General features: G+C 42.6%; 1 protein-coding gene across 1 annotated transcript; it reads left to right on the forward strand.

Annotated features, from left to right (window-relative positions):
* Window positions 1–25,686, forward strand: PITPNA (phosphatidylinositol transfer protein alpha). Its single transcript, XM_042830077.1, has 12 exons — window positions 1–100; window positions 5,309–5,339; window positions 11,323–11,468; window positions 12,028–12,119; window positions 15,976–15,983; window positions 16,910–16,984; window positions 17,319–17,402; window positions 18,782–18,859; window positions 19,829–19,939; window positions 21,379–21,501; window positions 22,212–22,281; window positions 22,912–25,686. Exons 1-11 carry the CDS (start codon window positions 81–83, stop codon window positions 22,257–22,259), a joined length of 816 nt encoding a protein of 271 aa, XP_042686011.1. The 5' UTR covers window positions 1–80; the 3' UTR covers window positions 22,260–22,281; window positions 22,912–25,686.
* The last annotated feature ends 42 nt before the right edge of the window (window positions 25,687–25,728 follow it).

Here is a 25,728-nt window from a genome sequence, read left to right on the forward strand (position 1 = left end):
CCGGTGCGGCGCGGTCCAGCGGAGCGGCCGGGAGGCGCCCGTCACCTTCAGCGTGGCCGTCCCGGGCGGGAGGCTCCGCCATGGTGCTCATCAAGGAATAGTGAGTGTTGCGGGCGGCTCTTTTCCCCCGACTCTTTCTCTTTTCGCCCCCTCGCTTGTCCTCCCCTCACCCGCCCCCCCCCTTCCCCCGGGCCCGGCGCTGTGAGGAGGTGCGGGGGCGGCCCGGCCCCGCACTGCGGGTTGAGGTGTGGGTGGGGGGGGCGCCGTGTGAGGAGGGGGGAGCTGTGTGAGGGCCGCGGCGCCGCCGGGGGTGGCGGGAATGGAGGAAAGGAGGAATGAAGGAATGAAGGTCACGGCGGGCTGAGGGGTGCCCTCAGCTCGGGTGTCGCTGCGGCTTTGCCTTGAGGGGTGCGGTGACCCACTCCCCCTCCCGGGAGCACAACCGGCGGTGCGGGTGTCCCCGCGGCCTTTGGAGCCGTCTGTCACCGCTGGCTACAGCGTTTCGATGGGATGCTGCGATTCCTCTCCCCCCTTCCCCCCTCCCCGTTGTTTTTTATCCCATTCCTCTCCTTTAGCAGCTAGCTGGCAACTCCAGCTGAGACAACTCCAGCTGAGACCCAGCGTCTCATCGGGATATTTGGTGTGCAGCCCTCACCTTGCTGTTCCCCAAGGCTGCTGCAGTTTTCTGCCTGGCGGTGGAAAAAGGAGAGGTAGAAGACAGCTTGGTGGATCCCTCCCAGCGGTGTGTGGCAATTAGTCACACTGCTGCTTCCAAAGTCTTTTGTTCAGTGCCTTTATGCATGCCGACACGGTGCGCTCCTTTGGACCGACGCACTTTGGCTGGCTGTCTGCAGGCTGTGCCTGCTGCTGCACATCTTCCATCCCTCCCCCCCACAGAATCACAGAATGGCCAGGGTTGGAAGTGAACTCAAGGATCATGAATCTCCAACCCCCCCTGCCACAGGCAGGGCCACCAACCTCCACATTTAATACCAGACCGGGCTGCCCAGGGCCCCATCCAATCTGGCCTTGAACAATTCCGGGGACGGTTCATGCACAGCCTCTCTGGGCAGCTGTTCCAGCACCTCACCACTCTCTCTCTAAAGAACTTCCCCCTGACATCCAACCTAAATCTTTCCTTCCTCAGCTTAAAACCATTTCCCCTTGTCCTGCACTTATCTACCCTTCCCCCTCCACCCTTTTCCTTATGGAAGGTAGCTGTGACCCTAATGATAAAATGTGCTTTCAGTCCTCTTAGACATATTTACCTAGGCGATGGTGCCTTCCTTAGAGCAGCTTTGCCAGATCGTGGACCTGGTCTGGATCTAAATGTTGGAACTCTATTGAACGTTGTACTGATCCTTATAGTTGTCTTAAAGCTTGACTAACTTTTTTCTTTTTTCTTTTTTTTTTTTGCTAATGTTTAAACCCTTGCTATTTTTATCCAACAATGAGGGTGTAGAATTCAAGGACTGGTCTGTGTAACACTGAGGCAGTGTTACCTTCTGTAGTGCAAGCAGACAGAAGCACAGCTGAGCACTCAGTTTCAGATGCTTGAGAAGTAATATCTTTAACATCCTTTTTGCGAATGTTTTCCTATAAATTTAGTTGGTAAAGGCACTTCGCCTTTAAGAGTACCTGTCTGGTTTATTTCTGTTCAAGTCCATATATCTGTTTTCATGCTTCTGCTTAGAGTTTCAATTTCTTGTCCTGTACTGCGGTAAAGCTCACTTGCCAGTGAGCTGTGCTGCCTTCAGGGCATCTGGTAAAGATGGAACATATGTACTTAAAATGTTCAGACTTCTGAGTGTATGAGAAGTTAAATTTGGTGAGGATGACTTCCAAAAGTCATTTTACTTGGAATTATCATTTACACCACCAGATCAAAATACCTGCTGGTCTTTTATTCTGCTTCTTCCAGAGATCAAGCGTGGAGAGTAAACATTATGACTGAAGGTTAAAAGACAGGAATTACTAAATGTGTTCATTCTTACAGGCTTCCATTTCTTTTTTTTTTCTTTTTTTCTTTTTCAGTAGGGTCACCAAATCTTCTGAGCTGTATTGTCCTCTTCTTTTTCTCCCTTCCGTTCTTTGTGTCTCTAAGATGTACATGGCTCTAAGGACACTCAAGGTTGAACTGTGCTTAACCATACGTGCATGTATTCCTCACTGTTTGGGATGCCCAACTAGCTCCAACAGTTCTCTGTTCTGAGTTGTCACTGTTGGTGCTGGTATTTGTTAGTTTTCCTTGACGTTGCATGTAAAAAGTTGCCCATTTTGCATGCTGTCAGAGGTGGCTTTAGACTGTTATGTTCTGGGTGAGAGTTGCTCAAGACATATGGAAACTATTGTGTTGGCATGACCTGGATACTGAAAGCCATTCCCTATTGCTGGTACATACAGGTACCTCACGGCCTACCCAGCATAAGTCATAAAAATAAAAGTGAGCTGCAGCTGTGTGTCACCCGAGCCGATGGTTCCTCCAACTCTGTGACCCGTCCCTACTGAATCAAAAGGGTGTTACTGTGCGTTCCGGAGGTATTTGAGGAGACACTGTGGATGCAGAACAGTATGATAAAAAGCAGTGTCACATCTTTTATTGTCAGTCTGCATCATCCGTCTTTTCTGTGCAGCTTCTTTTACTGATGGTTGTGCAGTGGTAGCTCTGAAGTTTTCATTTGATGCCCTAATAGTCTTTTGGGCTTATCTTTTGTTCATACCTAGCCGTGTTCCAGATAAGCTTTATGGTTGTTTGTCTGCTTGCTTGCAAGGTTCATAAATGATGGCTGAGGTCCTGCCTGCTTGCATGCTCTCTCTGTTTGGATTTAAACTGCATCAAAGACCTTGAGGAGAATCTGAGCGTGGAGACTTGCTTCCCTTTCCTGCGAAGTGACGATAACAACACTGACCTTCTCTGCAGCAGAACTTCCCTTTGCTGTCAGTCGAGGCATATTTTAATTTAGGAGGCATGTTCAGTGTTCTTCATTTTCCTGCCCTTGGTGTGGCAGGCAACCGCGCCGTAATCATTTCTCATCATTTGATCCATCTCTGCCCCAAACTTAGGATTCTTTGTTCCTCCTGCTGCTCCTGGGAGGCTCTTTCTCTGGATCCTATGGAGTAGTTCTTCCTCCTCCTCCTTTATCACTTGATGACCTATAAATGTTGGTCATCCCTTGCATTCTTTGTTTGCTAGGCAAAACAAACTGCAAACGATTTAACTTCTTCGTGTTTCTGTTTCTCCATTGGTGAACATCAAACTGTAAGATAATATTCAGATCTGGTGCTTTTTGATTTCTTACGTAAAATTTCATTAGCTTACATCAATCTTTTTATGCCAGATCTTCAAAAGGCATTATTTGAAATCCATTCCAACATCACTTTTCCTTCCTCACTCCTTGCTTTTTCACCTTTGCTTATCCTATCCTTCCTCTTTCAATCCTCCAATTAACCAGTGCCACGTTTGGTGGCACATTCTACCTGTGGCAAGCCATTTTCCCATTTTAAACTTCTCCCCTATGTCAGGAACGTCGTACTGAATTGGACCAAAGGTCCTGTACCATCTTGCCTCCTAGCTGATATTTTTAGGAGACAACATATAAATACTGAGAGGAGCAATCATTCTTCAGTGGCACATGAACTTCCATGAACTGTTCAAATCCCGTTTTACAATTGCTTACACTTCTTGCGTTTGGCAGGGAATCGTATAGCTTAATATGCATGATATAACAAAGCACACTTGATTGGTTTAAAATCTGTTACCTAATGATTTTTGTTCTGACCTGCGTTCCTGCTGTAAGACGCAATCATTCCTTCCCCATTTTTTCCAGCACCATTCGTGGCTCTGTAACACAACCTTATCTTAACCCTCTGGCTGTCCTTTCTCCTAAGATGAAGGACCTCATACAACTGCTCTGTTGTCACACAGAAGCTTTTTCCCATCTCACATAATCTTTTTTTGTCCCCCTTCACTTGTTCTGTACCTTCTTTGAGGTGAGGTGAGCAGGACTGTATGCAGGATTCTGGTGCTGATGCATGAGAGATTACAGTGGCATAACTGTCATTTATCTTTGTGTACGTAGCGTGCTTCAGTTTCTGATGTTTCATCTATTTTTTGAGCACTACTGAACTGATAGTTTCAGATGCTTTCCCATAGCAGCACCAAGATAAATGTTGGTGATGGCTTATTTGGGGCTTGTTACCCCATGTGTTGGGGAAAATGAATGCCTGTAATGCATTATTCAGCTTCTGTTGATGCTGAACTTCATCTGCAATTCTCAGTAGCTCTTCCTACAGTAGTGCGCAGCCAGCGTAAAGAGTTGCTGTCATAAGAAATCTTATGACAAAATCTCTAAACTTTTACCCCTCTTTCAGTTTCTTTTGTGGTATCTTGCTGCTAACATTCCTTTAGTCTAGGAGAAATGTTCAATTTTCACCAGTCGTGCTTAAAAAAATAAAACGGTTATAATGGACTTTTATTCTAATCCCAATATATCCTAATACATCCTAATTCAGAAGGAAATGAGATTTCTTCTACCCGTGGTAACTGTGTCTATTTCATATCTGAGCCTTGTTCTGGTTCCCTGTTTCACCATCATCCTTACTGAAAGCAGAAGTTGAACTCAAATCTGATTTCAGAGGAAAAATAAGAACTCTTTAGAAAAATGCCTTGAAGTTCATGCATCTGTCAGCTTTGAGTTTGGATTTATTCTTGTATTTTCAAGAAATCACAGTGGTCTACAGAGCAAAACCAGCCAGAACCCAGTCAGTTGATTCAGAGAGGCGTTCAGGAAACCGCAGTGACTCACATGTAGAAGTGGCGGCGCCTTCCTTTGCGGTCAGCTCTGAGAAAGCCTCCCAGTACTTCTCTGTGTGGTGTTCCTTCCTATGGCACAGGACATATAAACAAATCCTCCACGACTTGTAACTAAGACAAATCTGTACAAAACTCTTGAAGCACTTAGCAGTGCTCTTCAGCAACTTGAAGGGAATTAAGACGTGACTACTGAAAGGATGTCATGAGAAGGAGCGTGCAACTGTTTTGATTGTGCGTGGACTTGCAGGGTGGTAGAATATTATTACTAGCTGTAGCATAGGATTGCAGTTATGCCAAATCATGTCAGTGATTTTCTCTGAGGTTGTTACATAAACAGTCTTGAAAGTAGGGGTTATGTGCTAGGGGTGCTGGTGCTAGGTGGACACTGGGGTTATGTGGGGAGATGAGAGCTGTGTGGTTGTTGCTGTGAGAAATGTGCCCTCTAAATGTTGTGGCTGTATTTGTTAACTTTCTTGTTTCTGTGCTCTCTTTCAGCCGTGTTATCCTGCCTGTGTCTGTGGAGGAGGTGAGTCCTTTTCTTGTTGCTTCCTTTCTCTAGGGCTGTAAATAAACTTGTGATCAAAGCAGTTTGCACAAAAGCTGGAAAATGCACGAAACAGATACACCAACTTCAGGACTTCTGTATGATTTTAACTCACTGTGTTTCGATCAAATAATTTCATTTCTTAAGACTGAGGTATGAAGTACCTCCAGATATGATGATAAATCTCAACTTGTCAGACTGTTCTGAAGTGGTTTCCTTTTAATTGATGCAATTGTTCTTTTTCTTTAACATGAAGAGAAAGCTTTAATACAAATTTAAATTACACTTTGGTCTGTGTTTTCCTAGAACTCTCTTGTTGCTCTTTGTGAATTGAAATCAATTCTTCTGTTCTGTGAGGGTGGTATAGCAAAAGAAAGATCGTATCTCTATGTCATAGCACTTTTAAAAACTCTTCTCTAGATCTTGCAGAAAGAAAGCTTTCTTGTTCTTTATGTAAAGTTCTAATTGAAAGGAGAAATGTCATTTATAATGCAGGCAGTGATTTTGATTGCCAAGCTAGCCAAGGAATAGCTGTGCAGAATCTGTAGCTGATTCTCTGCTCTTTTCTCTGGGAGTTGCAGCTTCCCTTTCCTCTTCTGTGTTGAACACTGCTCTTGCAGGATATCTGTCTGTAGAAAGGTTGTTGTTGTTTTGTTTTTTGCAAGTTCTGATGAAGGCCTTGCTCTAACTGTTAGGAGGAGCTGCAGTAACAGGACTCTTGTTTGTCTTTTCCCTGGATATGGTACAGAAGTGGTAAGCTGGATCATGGCAGCTCTGTTTTAAGCATACTCATTTGTCAGTTCCGTACTGTTTTGACAGAGCACACTTCAGATCTTGGTGCAGTTTCAGCAACCGTGAGACTGCTTGGTAAAAAGGAAACATCTAAGCTGAGTTTCATATTCCTGTGGCTCAGGAAGGCATCTCATGCTGATGGCAATCTAGGCCTGTCACCAAAATGATTTTAGGTCTGCATATTATCTTGATGCAGGACTGGGACATACTAAATTTCTGTCTGTTGTGTACTCCATACCTATAGCTTATATGTTTTCTGCATGGTTCTGTTTCAAACAATTCTAACAGAAGCTTTACTGAAGTATTAGGTATGTATATTTAGATCTTCTGCTGTGTCTGAATGCTGCTTGTGTGAGGAAGTCCTTGCCAAAAGATGGGCTAACACAAACATCAGCAGGTAAACAAGGAATGCAAACTTGCAAGAGGCAGAGGAAGCGTTTAAGAAAGCTGTGTCTAAATGGTGAGGTACTGCAGAGCTCGATAAATGGAAGTCCTTAGCAGGAGCTCTGCCTCAGTGATATGCCTCTAGGTATCAAGCTGTGCAATGAGCAAGTTATGGCATCAGTATACAGATTGTTTCTTTGAGGGGGTTAGATTGGATGGAACCCAGCACAGGATCTTTCTGAGTTCTCTGATACTGGGATTAAACTTCATCCAGTTAAAGCGAGTCCCTCGCTGTGCTCTTTTCCCTCCCTTGCTGGCTGTTCAGTGCCAGGCGTGTTTTCAGCCTTGTCTTCAGGCTGCTTCTGTGGAAACTGGGTTTACAGGCTGTATGTAACTGCGTTGCTCTCTTGCAGCCTCCTTCTCAGAGGATGCTCTGAGGTCATTCCTCTCCTCTGGATCCAAGGAGTTCCAGAGAGTTGAGCATGGTGAAAAGTCTGTAAAATGCAGTGCATATACTGTTAGAAGAGAAGAAATGAGAATTCTGGAGGGAACACCTCAGTATGGTGGGATGAGGACAGTCCACCAATTTACTAAATGCTGTTTTTCCCCAAGCTCATATATTGTTACTGTGTTCCCTTTCCAAGATCTGGTGGCTCTCATATGATCTGTAGGCTAGGTTTCAGGAAGCAGTTCCCTAAGCAGAAAGTTCTTACATTCACTAAGCTTTGCACATGCACTTGCATCATATGGTAGTTTTGAAGTTTAAATGCTTAAGAAGGTTTATTTCCATATTAACTGAAGGAATGACTACTGCTTTGGGTCTGTGTATCTTCATCCTCCTTCCTGTGCAGAGAGATGCTGATACATCTGTGCATCACTTGGTCACTACTCTGTTGTCTGTACTACAAAACACATGTTCCAACTTGATTGCTTTCAAGAATTTCCTTGCTTGCAGAACTCTGAGCAGGGCTCTGGAGACTTGCCGTGGCTCTTTGCTGTGCAGCTCCTCATGGAGCATTTCTGTCTCTAGGAGATGTAATAGAAGGAATTTTTACTTGAGGGACTGAGAAGTTCACTCCTTCAGCATGCAAAGTATGGTGCTCATACATAATGTAGAGGATGAGAACAGTTGTGTCTTTAAGGCATTGTAATAGGGCTGAGGCAGTCTTCTGTGTTGTTCCATAATATGCCAGGGATTTTCTGTTCAGTCCTTTCACCCCTAACAAATGGAGCTTAACTGATAGTAAGGAATTCAAGACAAAAACAGTGATCAGAAAGGTAGTGGAGAGGTGTTAATAGATTTAGAGTTCAGTGGAAAATAGCTAGCTGTGCAACTGCTACGATGGGGAATAAAACAGTGCAAGAGAGTCCCTGGTGATGACTAAAACTTGAAGGCTGGGTGTAGGAGTTAGACCATAGCAAACTGTCTTGCTAGGAAACTCTGCCAAAATTTGGTCCTGCATAAGTGCAGGCTGCAAGCTGCTCTCCTGTGTTATTTCAGACATTCTTGTACTACGAGGAACAAAAAAAGTTATATATCTTGTTGTATCTTAGGTCTTTACCTATACTCTTCTTTTCTCTGACCAGCATTGTGTTGCACAGTGCTGACTTTGAGAGCAAGATCTTGAGCTGCTGTGTGGGTGGCTCACCAGCTGCCACTTGGAAATGCTGGTATGGATTAGAGCTGTGTGTACACATTCTGTGCTGCCTCTCTGTTCCTCTCACGTGGGAAAGAGCTTGCCAAACACAAAAGACTCTTATTTATTAATTGTTTTCAAAGCTGCTTTCAGGAAAATAACTGTTCTTGAAGATGGCTACGTTGAGATCAAGCCTTCTGAATGAAATCTGGTGTGAAGAAGATATGCTGTCTGCTCTATAAGAGGTGTTGTGACACACGTTGAGGGAGGTGACTTCCTGCAGGAGAGATGTTTCAGGGCTGAAAGGATACGTCTGTCTGATGCTCCCTTCTTCATGGAGCCAGAATCCATTTTTCTGTTAATTTTCACAAGCAGATGTTCATTGGGACAGTTTTATCTGGGCCTTTTCCTCTTCTATCAATGCGATTAAAGGATCAGAAATAACAGTGAAGATTAAATGTTGAAGACGCCCAACCGAAGGGCTTATCCTCTTAGAGCCTGAACTTTGACCCAGGTATTTAAGAGGGAGAAGGAATGAATGAGAAACTGTTACTAAGAGGAATTAGTTTGTGCCTCAGGAGACCTGTCCTGAGACTTGCTGCAAAGCAGTCTGCCCCTCTAGTGCTGTAGTTGCCAAACTCATGTTCTCCTCTCCATGAGTGTACGTGTGGCTTTTACCCTACTAAGTCAGCTTACTTCTGAGATTTCACAACTCTCATGTTTTGCTCTTCTGGAGGAAGGTGGATGTTCTGTTCTCTGTGGGTCATCTGCAGGGAGTCATCAGTGTAGTGCATGAAATGTCAGAAGGCAGAGAGTTACACTGCAATCCAAAATCCAGACTGAAACCCAATCTGCTGGTGTCAGTGCAAGAACCACCCAGCCAAGTGAGGGGTGCTTGCACAGCTTGGCCTGCTCCTTCTGGAGAGATGCCGCTGTAGCTCTGAGCTAGGAGGAGGTGCTCTGTAGATTGCTTTTCCTATAGACTGCTTTTGTTGGATGAATGCTTTTTCCTTTTTTTCTTTCTCTTGATAGGCTGACTACCTGTTAAATTTCCTATCATGCTTCTGTGGTGAGTCTGAGTCTGCATAGAGCCCTTGTTTAAGTCCCTCTGATGTGATTTTTGCTCTGCTCCACATTAGCTGAGGCCAGGATATCTAACGTACCTTTGGCATATCTCTACTCTCCCAACATGAGTAAGCACTGTCTTGGAAATACAGCCTTTGTTAGCACTAGTTGGTACAAAAGCTGCAGAACTTGGCTTCTGTTTTTATTTGAGGTGCTCTGACAATGAAACGTAGCCACTGGAGGTGTCTTCCTTCTTCCTGAAGGTGTGTCAGCCTAGGGATGCATTTCTGGGTTGTCAGCTCTGAGTAGTACTCCACTTTTCCAGCTTGAGTTCCCTTGTGTAGTGTTAAGTGCCATTCCTGATCCTTTGTGCACAGCCTTGTTGTAGGGAGATGGGAGAAGGCCTAGGCAGCATTCCACTGCTTTGTGGTAAAGTTTTCAGACCATTTTTTTCTTTTTGTCCCTGCACTTCTGATGTCTGTCTCTGTGGTTTACCCTTTCACACAGCCTCCCTGTGCTGCCGTTGGCAACACTTGGTTTGATCGCTTTTGCGTTCTGAAAACTGCTTTTGTTTCAAGCACTTCCCTTTGACCTTTTGTTTTAACTTCATTCTCAGGCCTTGTCTGCTCACCTGACTTTTCTTCAAAAAGCTCTGCATGAATTTTCTTCTTTTCAGCACATTTTTTTGGGCTCCGCATCCTCTTTAGCTAGAGGCAAGAGCATATTGGTCTTCACGTCTTCTGCGGACGGGAGAATGTTCTCTCTTCTACACGTTCTTGATTTTCTTCTGCTCTTCCCTCTGAAACATGTGGATGCTTCTTCTGAAAGAGATTGTACAGCAGGAAGTAGTGTGAGTGATTTCTGAGAATTAATACAGCCAAAAGGGTGTCTGTAAGTGACTAAAAAATGATCTGAAAGGTAAGAATTTTACTGTGTGTTGAAATGGTGTTCTTTCCCTGTTAGTGGCTTAATGCTCCTGACTAATGGGAAGTGTGACATAGAAGGGAAACCAAACCAAACCCCCACGCTAAACAAAATTAGTAGGAAAAATAGGAGGGGTACAGTGAGAGCAGGGGTCACGTGGGTCACTACTTGATTCAGTTATTTCATTAAATGAAGTTTTCAGAATGAGTTTGCTAATTGATTTCTAATGGATTTGGATCAACACAACTGAGAGGAAAAAAGATGCATTATTATGGAAGCCCTGACAAAACTGAGTTTGAACTAGACTCAAAGAGAAACAGATATTCAGTGAAGACAAATGACCCGATGTGATTGGGGTCAATTTTGACAAGAGAGCTCTGAGTATATTAGTACATCATGAGGGCTAAGAAGAGTAATTTCACCATATTCAGCCTTAAAAAGTAGTAGCACGTTACTGGAAACCTTTCTGGTGCAGAGCACCTCTTGATTTCTTGCTGCTAACTTAGTTGTTCTGAATTGCACTTGCAGGATCCTCATCTTTAGCTCTTCTGGGCTCTGAAACTTTGCACATCTAACATTTGTATCTTAGAGGACATAAAGTAGATCCTACAAGATGCCTTTTGTGTCTTCTGTCTTCAGTTCTTTCCTACCTTCCCTCCTACACTCCATTTTGTGGGGAAAAAAAAAAAAGAAAAAAAAAAAAAGAAAAAAAATAAAAGGAATTCTTTGGGATAAATTAATGTGTTTATTAGTTTAGGACTGTTAGTGTATTATTCTCTTTTTGACTTGACTTGAACAATTGGGACACCTGTGTGCCAAAGCGTGAAGAAGAAAAATAAATGATACCTCCTCCATTTTCTTTCAGTGTTGTCCTGATGCTCCTTTCATCCATGTTACATTTTCCTAAATTTGTGTTGGTTCTGAGCTTGAGATTTAAGGGTTAAAGGTAGCTCTCTTATCTGCAGTGCTTTTCTCCTTACTACCACTCAGGTTTTTTATATCAACATGAAATGAAGTGAGATGCTTATGTGGACACACAGCTGGATGTCCTTTTCCCTGCCTTCTCCCAAGAAAATAAGTTAATCCGTGACTTCTTCTAGTAAGATTATTATAACTTCTGCTGTATTGTAGCCACCACAATAACGTGTCTTTAACTTCTTTAGTATCAAGTGGGACAGCTGTATTCTGTGGCAGAAGCCAGTAAAAATGAAACTGGTGGAGGTGAAGGAGTAGAGGTCCTGGTGAATGAACCCTACGAGAGAGATGGAGAGCGTGGGCAGTACACACACAAGATTTACCACTTACAGAGGTATGTGAAGCATTCCCAGAGGCAAGCAGGATTAAAAGGCAAAAGCAAGAGGAGGAAGATGGGATGGGATTGCAGCAACTGTATAAACTATAGATTTTATAAGGGCTGAAGGGCATGGAAGTAAAGCATAACAACAGCTGGCACACAGTACAGCTGGAAGAGAGCATTGCTGGAACACCCACCTGCTGCTGTAGGCAGTTGTGGCTGTTGTTCCCAAGAAAATCTGTCTGTTTTTTAAAGCAAATGGAATTCTGGTACCCAGTATTTTGATGCCAATTTAACAAAAGATCAAATGCCTCCTAGATATCAACCTGTGTTCAGCCTATATATTTTCTTTTTTGTTTCTTTATTATGTAAATAGGGTTTAAATTAACCTCGCCATCAGTCTCTGGAAATCCCAGCACTGGGGCTGAGGAGAACCCCACCAGTTCTAGCAGTGTGTGAGTCTCTAGGATCTGTATTTCTGGTGATGTTATGCACATCTTGCAGTGTCTGGGCCACAACTCTTGCTGCATGCAGTTCTCATCAAAGCTTTCCTTCCTGTTTCCAAATTTTGCAGCAAAGTGCCAACATTTGTGAGAATGCTGGCCCCTGAAGGAGCTCTGAATATACATGAAAAAGCTTGGAATGCCTATCCCTACTGCAGAACTGGTGAGTGTGTGGGGAAGGGCTGTGGATTACTGGCTTTTGGGTCTTTTTCTGGTTGCTTGGTTTTAGGTGGGTAGGAAGGAAGAGGGAAGGAGGCAGTCAGTAGGGGAAAGTGTGTCAGATTTTAGATTTCTATATTTTACATCCCTTCTGTGGTCAGGAAAAGCAAAATACAGGGCTGCAGAGTTGAAAGAAAGCTCCATGTCTGCTGTGCTGCTGCTGGATGACTGTGTATACATTCCAGTACTGGAAAAGAGCAGACCAAGAAAGGGGTGTTATTCCTACCAAAGAAACAACTGTGCTACACTACTGAAATGGGTGTGTGAGGAGCTCTTCTGTACTCAGACACAGCGTAGCCTGGTGGAAAATAAATGGAGAGGAAAAAAAAGAGGCGAGGGTGAAACAGGGAAGCATTTTGTCTTTTCAGTGCAGTTTGGTGTCACCTTGTTGATATTCTCTTAACTGTGGGATCTAAGATTAGTGAAGGATGAACAGATAATGCTACAGTTGTTTAAGGGTGGGACCTTGACACTTATCCAAAGATCATCCAGCAAGTGTACATTGTAACTCTGGGTTGAGGCTCCTGGGGCTGTGCAAAGTGCTGGGATGTTTTATTTACTCACTGAAGTTGTCAGCTGCAATCTTTGACCACTGATGTTTTTCAGGCTGTTGCTGCTGTGGGACTTGCAACTTTAACTTTGTCTCCAAACTTAGGATTGTATCTTTGAAGGATGCATTTCTGCTATTTGGCAGAGATGCGATTGCAATGGGAACTGTAAACTTAAAAATTCCAGCTGTTCTTGAAACTCGGGATAGAAACATACATTCTTTTTCAGCAACTTACTTAAAAGAATTTGAAATGAACTGTTTTAAAAGAGAGAAAAAGCTTTGTGGGGGGGGAAGGTTAGTATTACTTCAGTGCAGGAATTTACCTACAGCAGCGGTAGTGGAATGAATGTTTCAAATCAAGTTCAGTTACTGCCATCAACTGCAGAATGAGGTTTTAACGTGTCTCCTTGTTCATTATGCTGAAGCACATTTATTTGCAACCCAGCTTTCTCACTTTTATGGGGTTTCCTTTCTGCATATTACTTAAATTAGCTAGTAGGTCCCTACTTTATTTCCAAGCCAGCTACATTGAACTGCTTTAAACTTAAACAATTCTTTCAAATTCTTTAAACCATAAAAGTAGATAAGTTGACCTCAATAGACTTTTTGTTAGATGTAATAGCTATCTATACTCCCCTCCTCCTTTTCTTCTCCACCTGTTTCTGATACAAAGGTGTGGAGTTATCATGTGTTCTTACTCCTAGCTGCTTCTCCTGCAATTCCACACTGCTAAAATTCCACGTAAGTGGAAGAAATGCGATACCAAAGTCACATTCAAGACTTCCTATCAGTCAACAGGATTTTAGGTTTTGGTATGCTAGAAATAACAGTGTAACAAGTGAATAAATAAATAAGAAAACCTTAACTGTAATAAACACCCATAACTGTAATAAGCACCCATAACTGTAATAAACACCCATACAATATGAAATAGAAAGCGTATTGATGTGAGGGTTGGAGCAGAAGGCAGTTTTTTATGCGGAGGCTGAAAAATCTGTTTAGAGTATTTGCCAGCATGACATGAATCAAGAAAAGCTCAGAAATACTGCAGAAACCTTCACTTGCTAGCACTGGGCAGGAGGAAGAAACCATCGTGTGTGGTGTGGGCTGCCTTCAGCACTGTCATTGTACAGCCAGGTATTTGTGCTGTAGGCCAGTGGTGATGGCCTCTGAATCTTTGTGCACACAAAGCGCTGTGCTGGCTTCCAGCAACTAGTGTGGCTTTCAGTCCTCTCAGTGGAATTTGAAGCTTAAGAGCCAGGGCTGCATGAAGAGCTAAACCTGGTTTGACAGTGTAGGACTCAGTGGTACTTGTGCACGTGTCCTCCTGCACCAAGGTAATATCAGTGTGCTGTGCTCTGCTGGCTTGCGCACGAGCCATTGCATGCAGCCCTTTAAGTTTGAATAAAACAGCACTTTTTATTAACAGTGCATCACAGTGTTATTTTTTAGTCAAGTTGGTCATCCCTACATTTTGTGCTATATCCTCAGAAAAGCTGTTACTACTTTAATATACATATTATGTAATGTTATATATATATAAAATATAATGTCAAAGAAGGGCTGCAGATTGAGGAAACCGAAACACCTCTGTTGTGACTTTCTGCAGTTCTCCATGCTGTTTGCACTGTAGTGAGCTGTTTTCAAGTGCTCTGAATGGAGGCCTTGCTTTGGTCCTTTGAGCAAATGTAACATGAGATTTTGCTGTATACATTTACTAAGTAAAAATGAAGTGAGGAATGCCCGATAGTTATAACTGTGGGCTGCTGCCAAGGAGAATAGAGTTGTTTGGGGTTCTTTCCTGCAGTCTGACTTAGATACTGGTGTCATTTGAATAATACCTAATAAATAATTAATTATCACAAATATAAATAATAAATAATTTAAATAATACCTTAAATAAAAGCAATTTCTAAATTGCTTTTAGAAAAGCAATTTCTTGTGTTCCACTCTTTTGGGTGTCAGCATGAGTTTTCTATGGTCAAATGTCAAGAAACCCAACAGATACAAGTGAAGCTGGGATGTGTAGGCACTGTTGCTGTGACACCTCAGGCTCTAATTCGTAGCAATTCGAGCATCTAAGTTCTAATGGCTGTTTCTGAAGAGGTTCATTTGTTCACCATACAAATGAAAAATCTTCCCTGTAGAAGAGAAATTAGGAAGGCAAACAAATCTGTTCTGAAGCAGCTGCTAATTATGTTGTATAGCTGTGGAAGAGCAGGTTGTCATGGGAAGGTGGGAAGGCTCTGGCTTATTTTTGCTGGTTTATTCAGTGTTTCATGTGGACTAGCAGGAGAGAGTGAAGTGTTCTTTAAGATGAAATTCAGCCATTTAAAAGTTAGCCCCAGCTCTGCTTGCTTATCCTCTCTCACCACCCCAACACATCAACCCAATTAATCAGCCTTCTGTAAAAAAACAAAACAAAAAACAGCTTTGAAGGCCTGAGGTTTTAAAGCAGCCCAAGGCCCCAGCACAGGCAATGAGGAGAGTTGGATGTGTGCGATAGGTGATAAGATACTGTCTGCAGTATGTCAGGTTGGAAAGCCATGAATTCAAACAATGTATTTGCAACAAAATTACTCCTTAGTGAAGTCTTCATGTCAAACTTCAGAACAAACCACCAAAGTTCAGCGCCAGCTTCAAACGTTCTTAGAGTTGAGTTGTTAACGTACTCTGGTGGCTCAGGTAGGACAGGTGCTGACTGTCACAGGATCTTTAATTGCTATTCTGTGTTGAATAATTGAGCCTTACTATCCAGGGAGCTCAGTTACCACCAGCAGTAGAGATGCAGAGGGTCTGGTTACTGCATGCAGGAGTGATGAGGTCTGCACTGGCCTGAAATCCAGCGTGTGTTCGCTTCAGAACTGCAAGAGCTTTCTTATCTGCAAGCTGAGAAAGGATTGGTAAAATGCCGTCAGCTGAACAAACTTATTCCATCTTCTCATCCAGCTGGCTGTACTCCAGAGAGCAGAAGTGGCAGTACATAATTAATTGCTGCTCCTCTGGGTGTCTCCAAGTCTGAGAATTTCCAGAGGAGAAGGGGGTGAAGTTTACTATTTTGTTTATTTATTTATTTGTACTTCTAGGGTTGTTTTTTCACTTCCATAGTGTCTGCTGCTTAAGCTGAAGATGGGAAGCTGAAGTGTCCCTGTTTTGCTGATAGTGGGAGGAGGGTGTTGGTTGTTGCATGGTGTTTTTTTCACTAAAGTACTGTATCTCTTTCTTTTCATGTGTTGATTTCTTGGACCAGTTATTACAGTAAGTATTGTTTTTACTGATGATCTGTGGAAGCATGCGTAGTAGCATCTGAAATGAAGCATTCTGGGTAGAAGAAGCTCTTTAGCTTGAGCTAAAGGCATTTTAGCTTTTGTTATACAATCATGTAGGTTAGACCCTCCCTTCTCAACTGTGGCACATCCACAAATTCTTTGTAACAGTGGACAGAGATCCTTCTTTACTGCGACGAATCTTAACTTTACACATGGGAACTTAGCATTGCCCAAATGAACTGTTTAAAAAAGAAGAGCTAGCTCGTGCCATTATGTCCAAGTAATCTGTCTTCTGAATTTGATATTTCCTTTTTAAGTGCTGAGTGTTTCAGAGGCTTCTTTTTATTTCTATCCCTTGAGGGAGGATAGGGTTACTTTTGGAAGTCCTGTTCTGCTCACAGCAATAATGAGAAATGGAAAGTGTTTTTGCTTACTAGGGAAAACTGTGCTTCTTGTCCCTTCCTTTCACGGAGTGAAAAGCTCTCAACATATCAGTTTAATACTGAAGAATTGCATCCAAATATATACTCAATGCTAGAGCAGTACTGCATTTGAAAAGGCAGTTTCTGCCTGGTTCATGGTACCCCTTCTAAATTGTATTTAGAGTAGTAGAAATTCCCCTTTCAATAAAAGCTTTTAACAAATAGGGGGAAAACTCAAAATATTTCACTTAAACGATGGAAGTTCAGCTTTTTTTTTTGGTTGAACAACTTGAGGTTTATTTAATTTTATGTTATTTGTTGATCAAACAACTTTTCTAAAAACAAGATGCGTTTACAGCTAAAACCTGATGTTCCCTATGTCAAAATCCAGTCAAGTTTTAACATGTTGAGTTGACTTTCCTGCTGCTTACGTAGCTAATAAGAAGACCAGTTATATATGCAAAGATGATAAGAAGCTTTCTTTTGATGACAGAATGAATATATGAAGGATGACTTCCTGATCAAAATCGAAACCTGGCATAAATCAGATCTTGGAACGCAAGAAAATGTAAGTACTGGTGTCACGTCTTTTATTCATGTCTAATATCACAGTGCTGCTTTCCTTGGTAGGTTAGAGGCTTGCTGCATGGAACTATTAGCAGTGCTCCTGGGTTGGAAGTGCATGTAGCACTAGCAAAGCAGAGACTCCTGCTTATATGCTAAGTTGTCCCCAGACCCTTGTTCTGTGTGAACACCTTTGCTTGCTTACAAGATACTGAACGTTCACTGTGTGTACATGAAGGAGGAGCAGTCCATGTCTGCCTCTCCATATGGTTTTTATTGCCTCAGAATGGGAATGTTGTCACTGAATCAATGACATCACCCTCGTGCTTTTGCTGTAGGTTCATACACTGGAGCCAGATGTATGGAAGAATGTAGAAGCTATTTACATAGATATTGCTGATCGATCTCAAGTACTTCCCAAGGTATGGTAGGTGGGTAAGAGCTCCCTGGTGTGGGAGGCCTTGTGCTAAAAGAGGGATAATGTATGAACTGTGTTCCTGGGGGTGGTTGCAGGTTACAGAACAAATAAGGATAAAAGAAAGAGGAAGGCATTCCTTAAGCATGTTAAAGCAATCTAGAAGAGGAGTTGTTTTGAAAGCATTGTCCAGATTGTCTGTAAAATCTGTTGCTTGGCCTTGTAGTACATGTAACAGTGTATTATGTGTAGCTTTACAGCGCTGCAGCTGATTGCAGTGCTGAACAAGAAAAAACAGCACTGCCTTTTCTATGCAGCATCTTGTTTAAACCATCTCCTTTTTGAAACTGACCTATGGCTTCACACTGGTGTCTTGAAATTATATAGCTAATTCTTCATTCAAAGAATCACTATGGATACTATAATAAGCTAAGGGATGTTTCTGTATTCTACTGGAGGAAAACAGTCAAAAAAAAAACCAAACAACAACCATGTGTAAAGATGGAATGCTATTTGAGGTTTTCCTAATTAGTATTTCTGAATACAGTTCAAATGTGGCTAATTCACCTGCTCACAAAGTTGCCTCTGGGTGTTAAAGCAAATCCAGTATTTTTAGTTTTTCTTTCCAGTAGAAATGAATTGGTAGCACACAAGTAGCATCTGATTTCCAGTAGGTTAGGCTGTTATTAAGGTATATCTGCAAATACCAACTACTCTGAATTTAGTGCTGTGAGAGCAAATGAGTTTACATGAAGCTGAAGACTCTTGTAGAAGATGCTACTGGTTTGTCACTTCTCGCACTGAACAGATGAGGCTGTGAGTTTGTTTTCATTTCAGTTGAAATGGAGGTAGGAATCGGATAAATACCTCAGCCTTCATCCACTGTGGATGAAGGGAATGCTGCAAAACATTTGCTCAGCAATAGAAGGTGTAACTAATGCCCCTTCTTTTTGGTAGTGGTTGTGACATTAACTGTGCTTGTTACCTAGTGTGCAACACAGAGTCGTCAAACTCGTGGCGCTGTGAAAAATACTAGATACCACAGCTCTGGAGTGCATAGCTATATCTTGCAGCAGTTGTATTTAGCTTCCAAAGAAAAGCAATTACAGGAAACCTGTCCTGTGAGCTTGCTTATCTTCTGCTGGTGTTACTACGAAGGACGTCTTACAAAGGTCATTTTGGTTCAGTACCACTTCTTCACATACATCTAGGGCACTGCACAAAGGGAAGTGTTTTCTTGAAGAGTACCTGACCTGATGTTAAAGTCTGAAAACAGAAGCTTTTGAGAAAGCAGCTAGAAGTTAATCTTTGCCCATCTGAAAAATCCCACATCCTGTGGGACTGTGAGCAGGGTGATTTGTTTTATCTTGTGTGTCTGTCCAATAGGATTACAAGGCAGAGGAAGATCCAGCAAAATTTAAATCTGTCAAGACTGGACGTGGACCTCTGGGTCCCAACTGGAAGGTATGTTGTGCATGACTTCAGGAACCACAGCAGTTTGCTTGTACCTGTACTGGGGTTTAGGGCCACAGATATGTTTGTAGTGTGTTTGATTTCACTTGCACAGAGTGAAATGCTGACCTCAGCTGATAACCTGTTCTGAAGTTAAAGGAAATGGAAAAGTTTGGTACAAATAGAATAAATTCTAAGAAATTGCCAGAGCTGTCTGTTCTTCAGCACAAGAGTTCAGCCAGGAGAATTCAAGGATGAAGAAGCTGAGTTACAAGCAGCAATGTTCAACCTTTCTCTTCAATTCCTATAATCTGGAAACTCTATTTGGGCAAATATGGCACCAGTATTTAAAAGGGACTTTAGATGGAATCTGCGGAGCTGCAGGTGTGCAAGCCTAATCTCTAGTAATCTAGTAATCTAATCTCTAGTATGCATGCAGAACAGAAGTTGGGATTGATATGATCTGCTTGGGAAGAATGTATATAGCTTCTGTAACAGAAAGTAGGAAAGTCTGCCTTACCAACCTTGTGGAGTTGTTTTTTTTTATGTTTAAGGCTTCATGATTTTGTGGACAACCCAGCTGATGCAATCTGCACAGGTTCCCAAAAAGTTTTAGATAGGGACTTTGTCAGAAGACTTTTAAGGAAATGAAGTAGCCACATCATAATGGTGAAGATTTGTAGGTCACAAATTTAATAGAGAAAAAAAATAGTGGACAAAGGAGAGGAAGTAATGGTGTCTGTTCAAAATGGAGGGAAGAGAGGTAGAGGTACCTATAGAGGTAATAGGGTTTATTTTCATTGTGCTCCTGGGTACGCTGCCAAAAGGATGAGCAAAGATGTGACAAAACTCTTTGTGAGAAGACAGTCAAGGTGTAGGGCTGCAAGATGATCGTGAGGAATTGTAGGTTATGTCTGAAGGAGCTGCTTTCCTGGAAACATTTGACCTGAGTCCTGAATAACTGTCTTTGTATCTTTGCAGAAAGAGCTGGGGAAGCAGACAGACTGTCCATACATGTGTGCTTACAAATTGGTAACAGTCAAGTTCAAGTGGTGGGGTCTACAAAATAAGATTGAGAACTTTATTCAGAAGGTAAGTGAGCTTTGTGCTGAAGGGAGATGTGGAAATTAGGTGTTACATCTCCCATCTGCTTTAGCATCTCAGGTTGCTCTAATAGTGCAGTCTACCAGGAGATACTAGCTTGAAACCTGCATTCACCTCAGCGATACAGTCAAGGCTTTGCTTGATATGCTGCAATCAGTTGGATTAAATTTGTAGCTAATCTTCAGGTAAGGTTAGTTGATAATTATCTGAATTGTTCATTGAACTGTTTTGCTCACGGGCGAGACTTTGTTGTGAAATGGTTACAGCTTCGGTTATCTGACCTTAATCAGCTGAGGTTTTTTCTGGCAGGTTATAGAGCTCTCAACATCTTTTTCCGTTACCATTCTGCTGCTTGAAGAATCTGTATTTAAAAAATAAGCAGATGGTTGGAAGTTTCATTAACTTAAAATATGAATAATTAGTATCCTGAAAAGAGCTTTTTGTGTAGAAGAGTTCATAAGCCATGAACTGCAGCTGGAGTTCTAGACCTTGGAATTGGAGGGTGTGGTTATCCATGCTCATTAAATGCCTGTGACTTCAGATCCGAGCGACTCCGTGGTAATTAATGTGGATAAACTACAGTACGGCTTCTGCAAAGGCAGGACTCCATGCTCACTAAAGGGGAATGATCACACTGCTGCAGGATTTCAAGTATCAGTGACAAAAGCCCTGAACAAAGCGTTCTTCAATCCATTACGAAGTAGTCGAGTTGGTTTTGATCAGTTTATCAAATGTGAAACCACAATTGGTAAAGCTGAAGTGTCCTTCCCTAATGAGAGCTTTCCAGGAGCCATTATATGCCCTTGTCTAGCAGTGGTCCTGCCTAACATCTCCTGTAAAATGCCAGTCAATTGCTCCTAACTTGGAGCAGCTTGTACACATCAGTTACTTCTGCTGAAAGTGTTTCAGCTGTGGAAAACATTATTGTTTAGGAGGATCTGGGGGGGGGGGTCACTGCAAAACAGAAAAGCAAGGTAGGTGCATGCCTACTCTTTGTACTTGCTAACCTCTAGTTTTTAGCAAGTCAAGAATTACTTTTATTCTGTTTCCCTTTTTTATGCTCCTTCAGGCCAACTATCTTGTTATGAGTAAGCCAAGCCTAGAGTGCTTTATTCAGTCAAAACAATGCCATCAAATCAAAGGAAGCTAGTAAAGCGTTCACTGATTTTTTCAAGGCACTGTGTAGGCTGCTGCCTAGGCTTGAAAAAAAAAGTGCATTTCTATGAGGAATTCAAGGCTCTAAATATTCTGTTTAAAACGAATAAAACTGAGCTAGCACCAGTCTCCAGTTTTGGTGGCTATGTAGAAAGGTAGGTTAGGGAGCTGGTTCTTCAGTGAATGCATCTCTGAAAGTTGAGATCTGGGTAGATCCACGTTAATTGCCCTATGGATAAGTTTGCTTTGTTTCATTCCTCCTCCTCTTGCAGCAAGAAAAGCGTCTCTTCACAAACTTCCATCGGCAGCTCTTTTGCTGGCTTGATAAGTGGGTTGATCTGACTATGGAGGACATCCGTAGGATGGAGGACGAGACCAAGAGACAGCTGGATGAGGTCAGTGGAAAAGCAGGGCACGTGTGGGTTGTGTGAGGAACTGTTTCTATCCAGTATGGAGGAAAGACTGCGGCATTGTCATGGCACAGTGCGTATTGTCCTCCTGTTATTTAGGTCATGCTTCTTGTGGTTTGAATAATTGGCTATGACTCAGTTGTGCTGGCATCTCCTTCAAATCATTAGGGACTTCTCAGCTTGTTAAGCCAATAAACACAGTGACCCACAGGTAATGAGGGTATGAGTGTCAATGATTTATTTATCACGTTAATACTTTCTTTTAGCGCTTGCTTAAATCTGAGCAGACATGTTTGTCCTGGTTTCCAAAAAGAAGTTCACTAAAAGCATTTTTAGCTCTAAGTATTCTAAGCAGGTAGTGGGGTGTAGCACTGGTTCCTTACTATGAGAAACACAAATTTGATTTTAATGAGTCCGTTGGCCCCATGATTTGTGTCCCGTACTGCCCCATTGCCTTCCTTCACACACCACAGGGTAATTTCACATTCATTCTTCCCTTTAGATGGTGGTTCCAGATCCTAGCAGACCTGCAACTTAAATTGTTCCTGGATGTGCATAATCACAAAAACTGTTGTGTGATGTTGTGATATTAATAGTCTTATGTAAAGTAGGGACACTAAACCTTTTCAACACCAATAAATTTAGAGATCGCATCATGTGAGATTGAATACTTGAATATTTTTTTCCTCTTTCAGATGAGAGAAAAAGATCCAGTGAAAGGAATGACAGCTGCAGATGACTAACGTGACTTCTTCCTTGTGCACTGTAGGTATCAAGAGAGTTTGACAAAACTCTTGTTTTCTTTCAGAATTATTCTGAAGGAACGTTCTAAAGAAGTATTTGGGTGAAAAGTGTAAGAAAAATGTTCTGGAACATTCTGTAAATTCTACTGATGTACTTATTTCAGTAATACACGTGTTTCTATGACTTGAAGCAGAAGTTGTGCCTGCAAATACTTGGAATGCACTTAGGAACTGCAAATCCCTTGTAATTGCATTTAGAATGGATGTGTGTGGCATTGCATCTTAATGATGTTTAGGAATGGACCAAGGCTTAGAGCAACCACTTGCACATAGCAGGGAAAGAAGAAGCAATGATGGCTTAAATTTTTTTTTACTGGTTTTTCATATATTTCATTATGAGTATGCTAACCTGGGAGAGACAAGGCTGTTATACTGGAGAGCATACCTGAATTTGTATTTGCTGGCCAAATCACTAGTCAGTGTTGTAAGCATTGTGCTGGGTTATAACTCATAAGCAGTGCCTTACTATCTAGGGCACAGAGCTGGTGACAGTGTCTCACATTTGCTTTCTGAAGGTTCAGTCTCCCTCTACATGTGGAAAACCAGGCTTCCAAAGTAGCTCTAAAATGTTTTCCTGTTCTCTTTACTTCAGTTTGCAAGACAGTCATCAGGAAGGCCTGGGGAATCCACACTCTTTGGCTGACGGACCATCTCTGGATCAAGCCTTTCTATATCCAATCGGCAGGCGATTTTAAATCTCCCATAGCTAATTCTAGATGCCCTTTAATATTGTGAGCAAATAGACCGTCTGGTACCAAGCACTCCAATGTTAGCACGTATGTGAAGGAGGCAGCTCCTTGGAGACGTGTGACTTAGAGATCACTGTATTTACGACTCCTCCCTCCTTTTTTTCATTGTGTTCAGACCAATTTCCACGTGGCCCTGTTTGATTTCCAAGTGACATTTTTAGCTAAAATAGTCTTGTGATGTGGTGACTTAGATTTTTTTTTTTTTTTTTTTTTTTTTTTTTTTTCTTTTTCCAGTTATTATTTTTTCCAACTGGGATAAACTGCCACCTTTGTTCTGCCCAGCCCTTCACCATTCTTTGAATGTCTGTTCGGAGAGGGAAACTGTCAGCATTTTAGAGTGCAAAACTATTCCATAAAATGATAGACTCTAACCCTTGCTCCCAGGGTAGCAAATTTAACGGCATGTGATCTGAATACATAATCAGGAGTAGCCAGATATAGTTCTTGGTCTGCGATGAATATATCATGACATGTGGCTTCTGCACGGCATTACTTTGTTCTGTCTTAGCACACAAGAATTCAAGACTGATTAGAAACCTGTGCTCAGCATCTCCATGCTAGGGCCTTCAGCAGGTGACTGTTGAACTTCAGTGTAGTGGTACGTGGTCTCTCTGGCCCTGTAGCTACGTTGTCCTTCAGCTTGTGCGTCAGTCTTACGGAATAATTACAAGTTGCCTGACATGTGTTGCAACTTCCTGGTTTGTTCTTTACTCAAGACTTCTTGTAACTGAAAAAACTTTAATTATTTTGACTAATAATAGTGCGATTCTCCCTGGACAAATTGAAATGTAGCAAAAAGCTGATGTGCAAGAGAAGTTGCGGTATCTGAATGCGTTCAGGTGCCTGGGTCAGTGGTTCTGCTCAGCAATAATACTCTTCCCATTGCAAGACAGATTAAAACATCTCCCTTCATGCTGTAGAAAAGCAACTTAGGAGAGACCTGCAGTTGTTTTCCAAGTTATCTGTCAGTTGTTCTAAACTGCAAAGGATACTGCTAACTCATGTGAAGAGCTCTGGGTGTTCAGTGAACTCAAATACTTACTGTAACTAACTGTATGTTGATATCAGCTTTAGACAATCAAATAAGCAGAACAGAATCAAAGAAATGCTGCTTTGTTAAATACGTATGAGAGAACATGAATTTCCTTGCTTATGTGTAAGGCCCAATATTTGGTTTTATTTATTCCCAAGAGTAGCTTTATCTTCCACTTCTGTACTTGGCAGCACTGACAGGGAATACAGAATGCCAAACAGACACAGGTGTACTGCCTCTCTTGAGAAGACTGTTTGGCACTCTGCAGTACATCCAGCTCCTTCAGCCCTTCATGTCCCTGCAAGCAGGAGCTCCTGCAATAACCCAGGGCTGTGCTGAGCAGGGATGTGCCAGGATCTGGCCTGGTTTTGGTGCGAGGTAAGATGGTGCACGCTCTGGAGGGAGAGAATGGCTTCTGGTTTCTGGGGAGGGGGCAGTTTATCCCTTTATTTTTAGTTTGTTATTTTGCCTTACTCATGTCTAAGTGCAATAAGCTCTGAATTGTACCAGTAACTCTGGCAGGCTCTTCTCAGTGACCTCACATGGCTTTGCGGGGTGGGGAGGGGTGAGGGATTTTATCAATGTCACCAGGCAGAACTAAAATTTATTGTAAAATAGATGAAGATACTGAATTTTAATCTGTAAGGCTATTTGGGACCAGGATGTTTCATGACATCTCCTGTCGCTGTTCCAGAATTATTCCAGGACTGTAGGCCCCGCTTTAAAGTTTCTTCAGCTTAAAGTATTTTTAACTGAGAATTTCTGCACTGACTTTGTTGATGTTTGTCGCTTACATGCTGAGGGATTCTTGCACTTGCGGACAACCTGAGAATACACAGCACGCTTGTTCTTTAAATTTGTGTTACCCAAGAGGCTTTCCATCTGATGCCACTAATCGCCGTGGAAGCAGATTGTAACATTCCACCCTGCAATCCTTTTTTGATCCTCTGATTTTATCGTAAGAGCTTTTACACAAAGCTTTCCTGATTAGTGGCAAAACTGGGAAAAAATGCAGAAACTCCAACCTGCCTCTTCCTGTCACACTCCTCCTCTTTTGCTTTTTTTCCTTCCAATTTAATCCCAAGCGCAAGCATCCCTCAGCCTGAGGACGGACAAACCCTGCAAGGACCTTCCACTCTCAATGCTTGGATCCCACGGGCGAGCAGAGCGAAGGTGCCGCGGCACCGTGGTTGCTGCATCTGTGATGGATTTTGGACGGCCCCCCTAACCCGCCGTGCCCCCGAGGTGTTTCACTGGGCTGCTGCTCTGCTTTGGGGCCGTGGTTGTGCTGTGCCCCGATCCCTGCTGCGTGGGGTCGGGCTGGGGCAGGAACCTCGCTGCAGCCTGGGTCTGGTTGGTGCGCCAGCGGTGCCCGTCGCCCCCCACGCTGCACCCCTCTGGGTTCGTCTCCCCTGGGCCTCCCCCCGATCGGTTCATTGTGCTCTTTCCTTTGGCAACACACACTCCGTAGAAATGGGTTAGATGATCTCGTTGTTTCTTTCAATGTGAGTTTGTGCCTTTTTTGTCTCCTAATCTTCCAATACAGGCATATTGGAAACGAAATCTAATAAAAATACTAGACAGAGCTTTCCACCTCCGCACTCTTTCTTTTGGGGGCTGGCGGGCG

The sequence above is a fragment of the Centrocercus urophasianus genome, unplaced genomic scaffold (assembly GCF_019232065.1).
Source record: "Centrocercus urophasianus isolate 14NV4802_14NV808 unplaced genomic scaffold, USGS_Curo_1.0 seq_33, whole genome shotgun sequence".
Taxonomy (NCBI): Eukaryota; Metazoa; Chordata; class Aves; order Galliformes; family Phasianidae; genus Centrocercus; species Centrocercus urophasianus.

Excerpts from the sequence above, each read along its gene's own strand:
- PITPNA (XM_042830077.1), top strand. The coding sequence starts at position 81 with ATGGTGCTCATCAAGGAATA. Across the intron at positions 101-5,308 it reads ATGGTGCTCATCAAGGAATA|CCGTGTTATCCTGCCTGTGT; the intron begins GTGAGTGTTGCG and ends GCTCTCTTTCAG. Across the intron at positions 5,340-11,322 it reads TGCCTGTGTCTGTGGAGGAG|TATCAAGTGGGACAGCTGTA; the intron begins GTGAGTCCTTTT and ends TAACTTCTTTAG.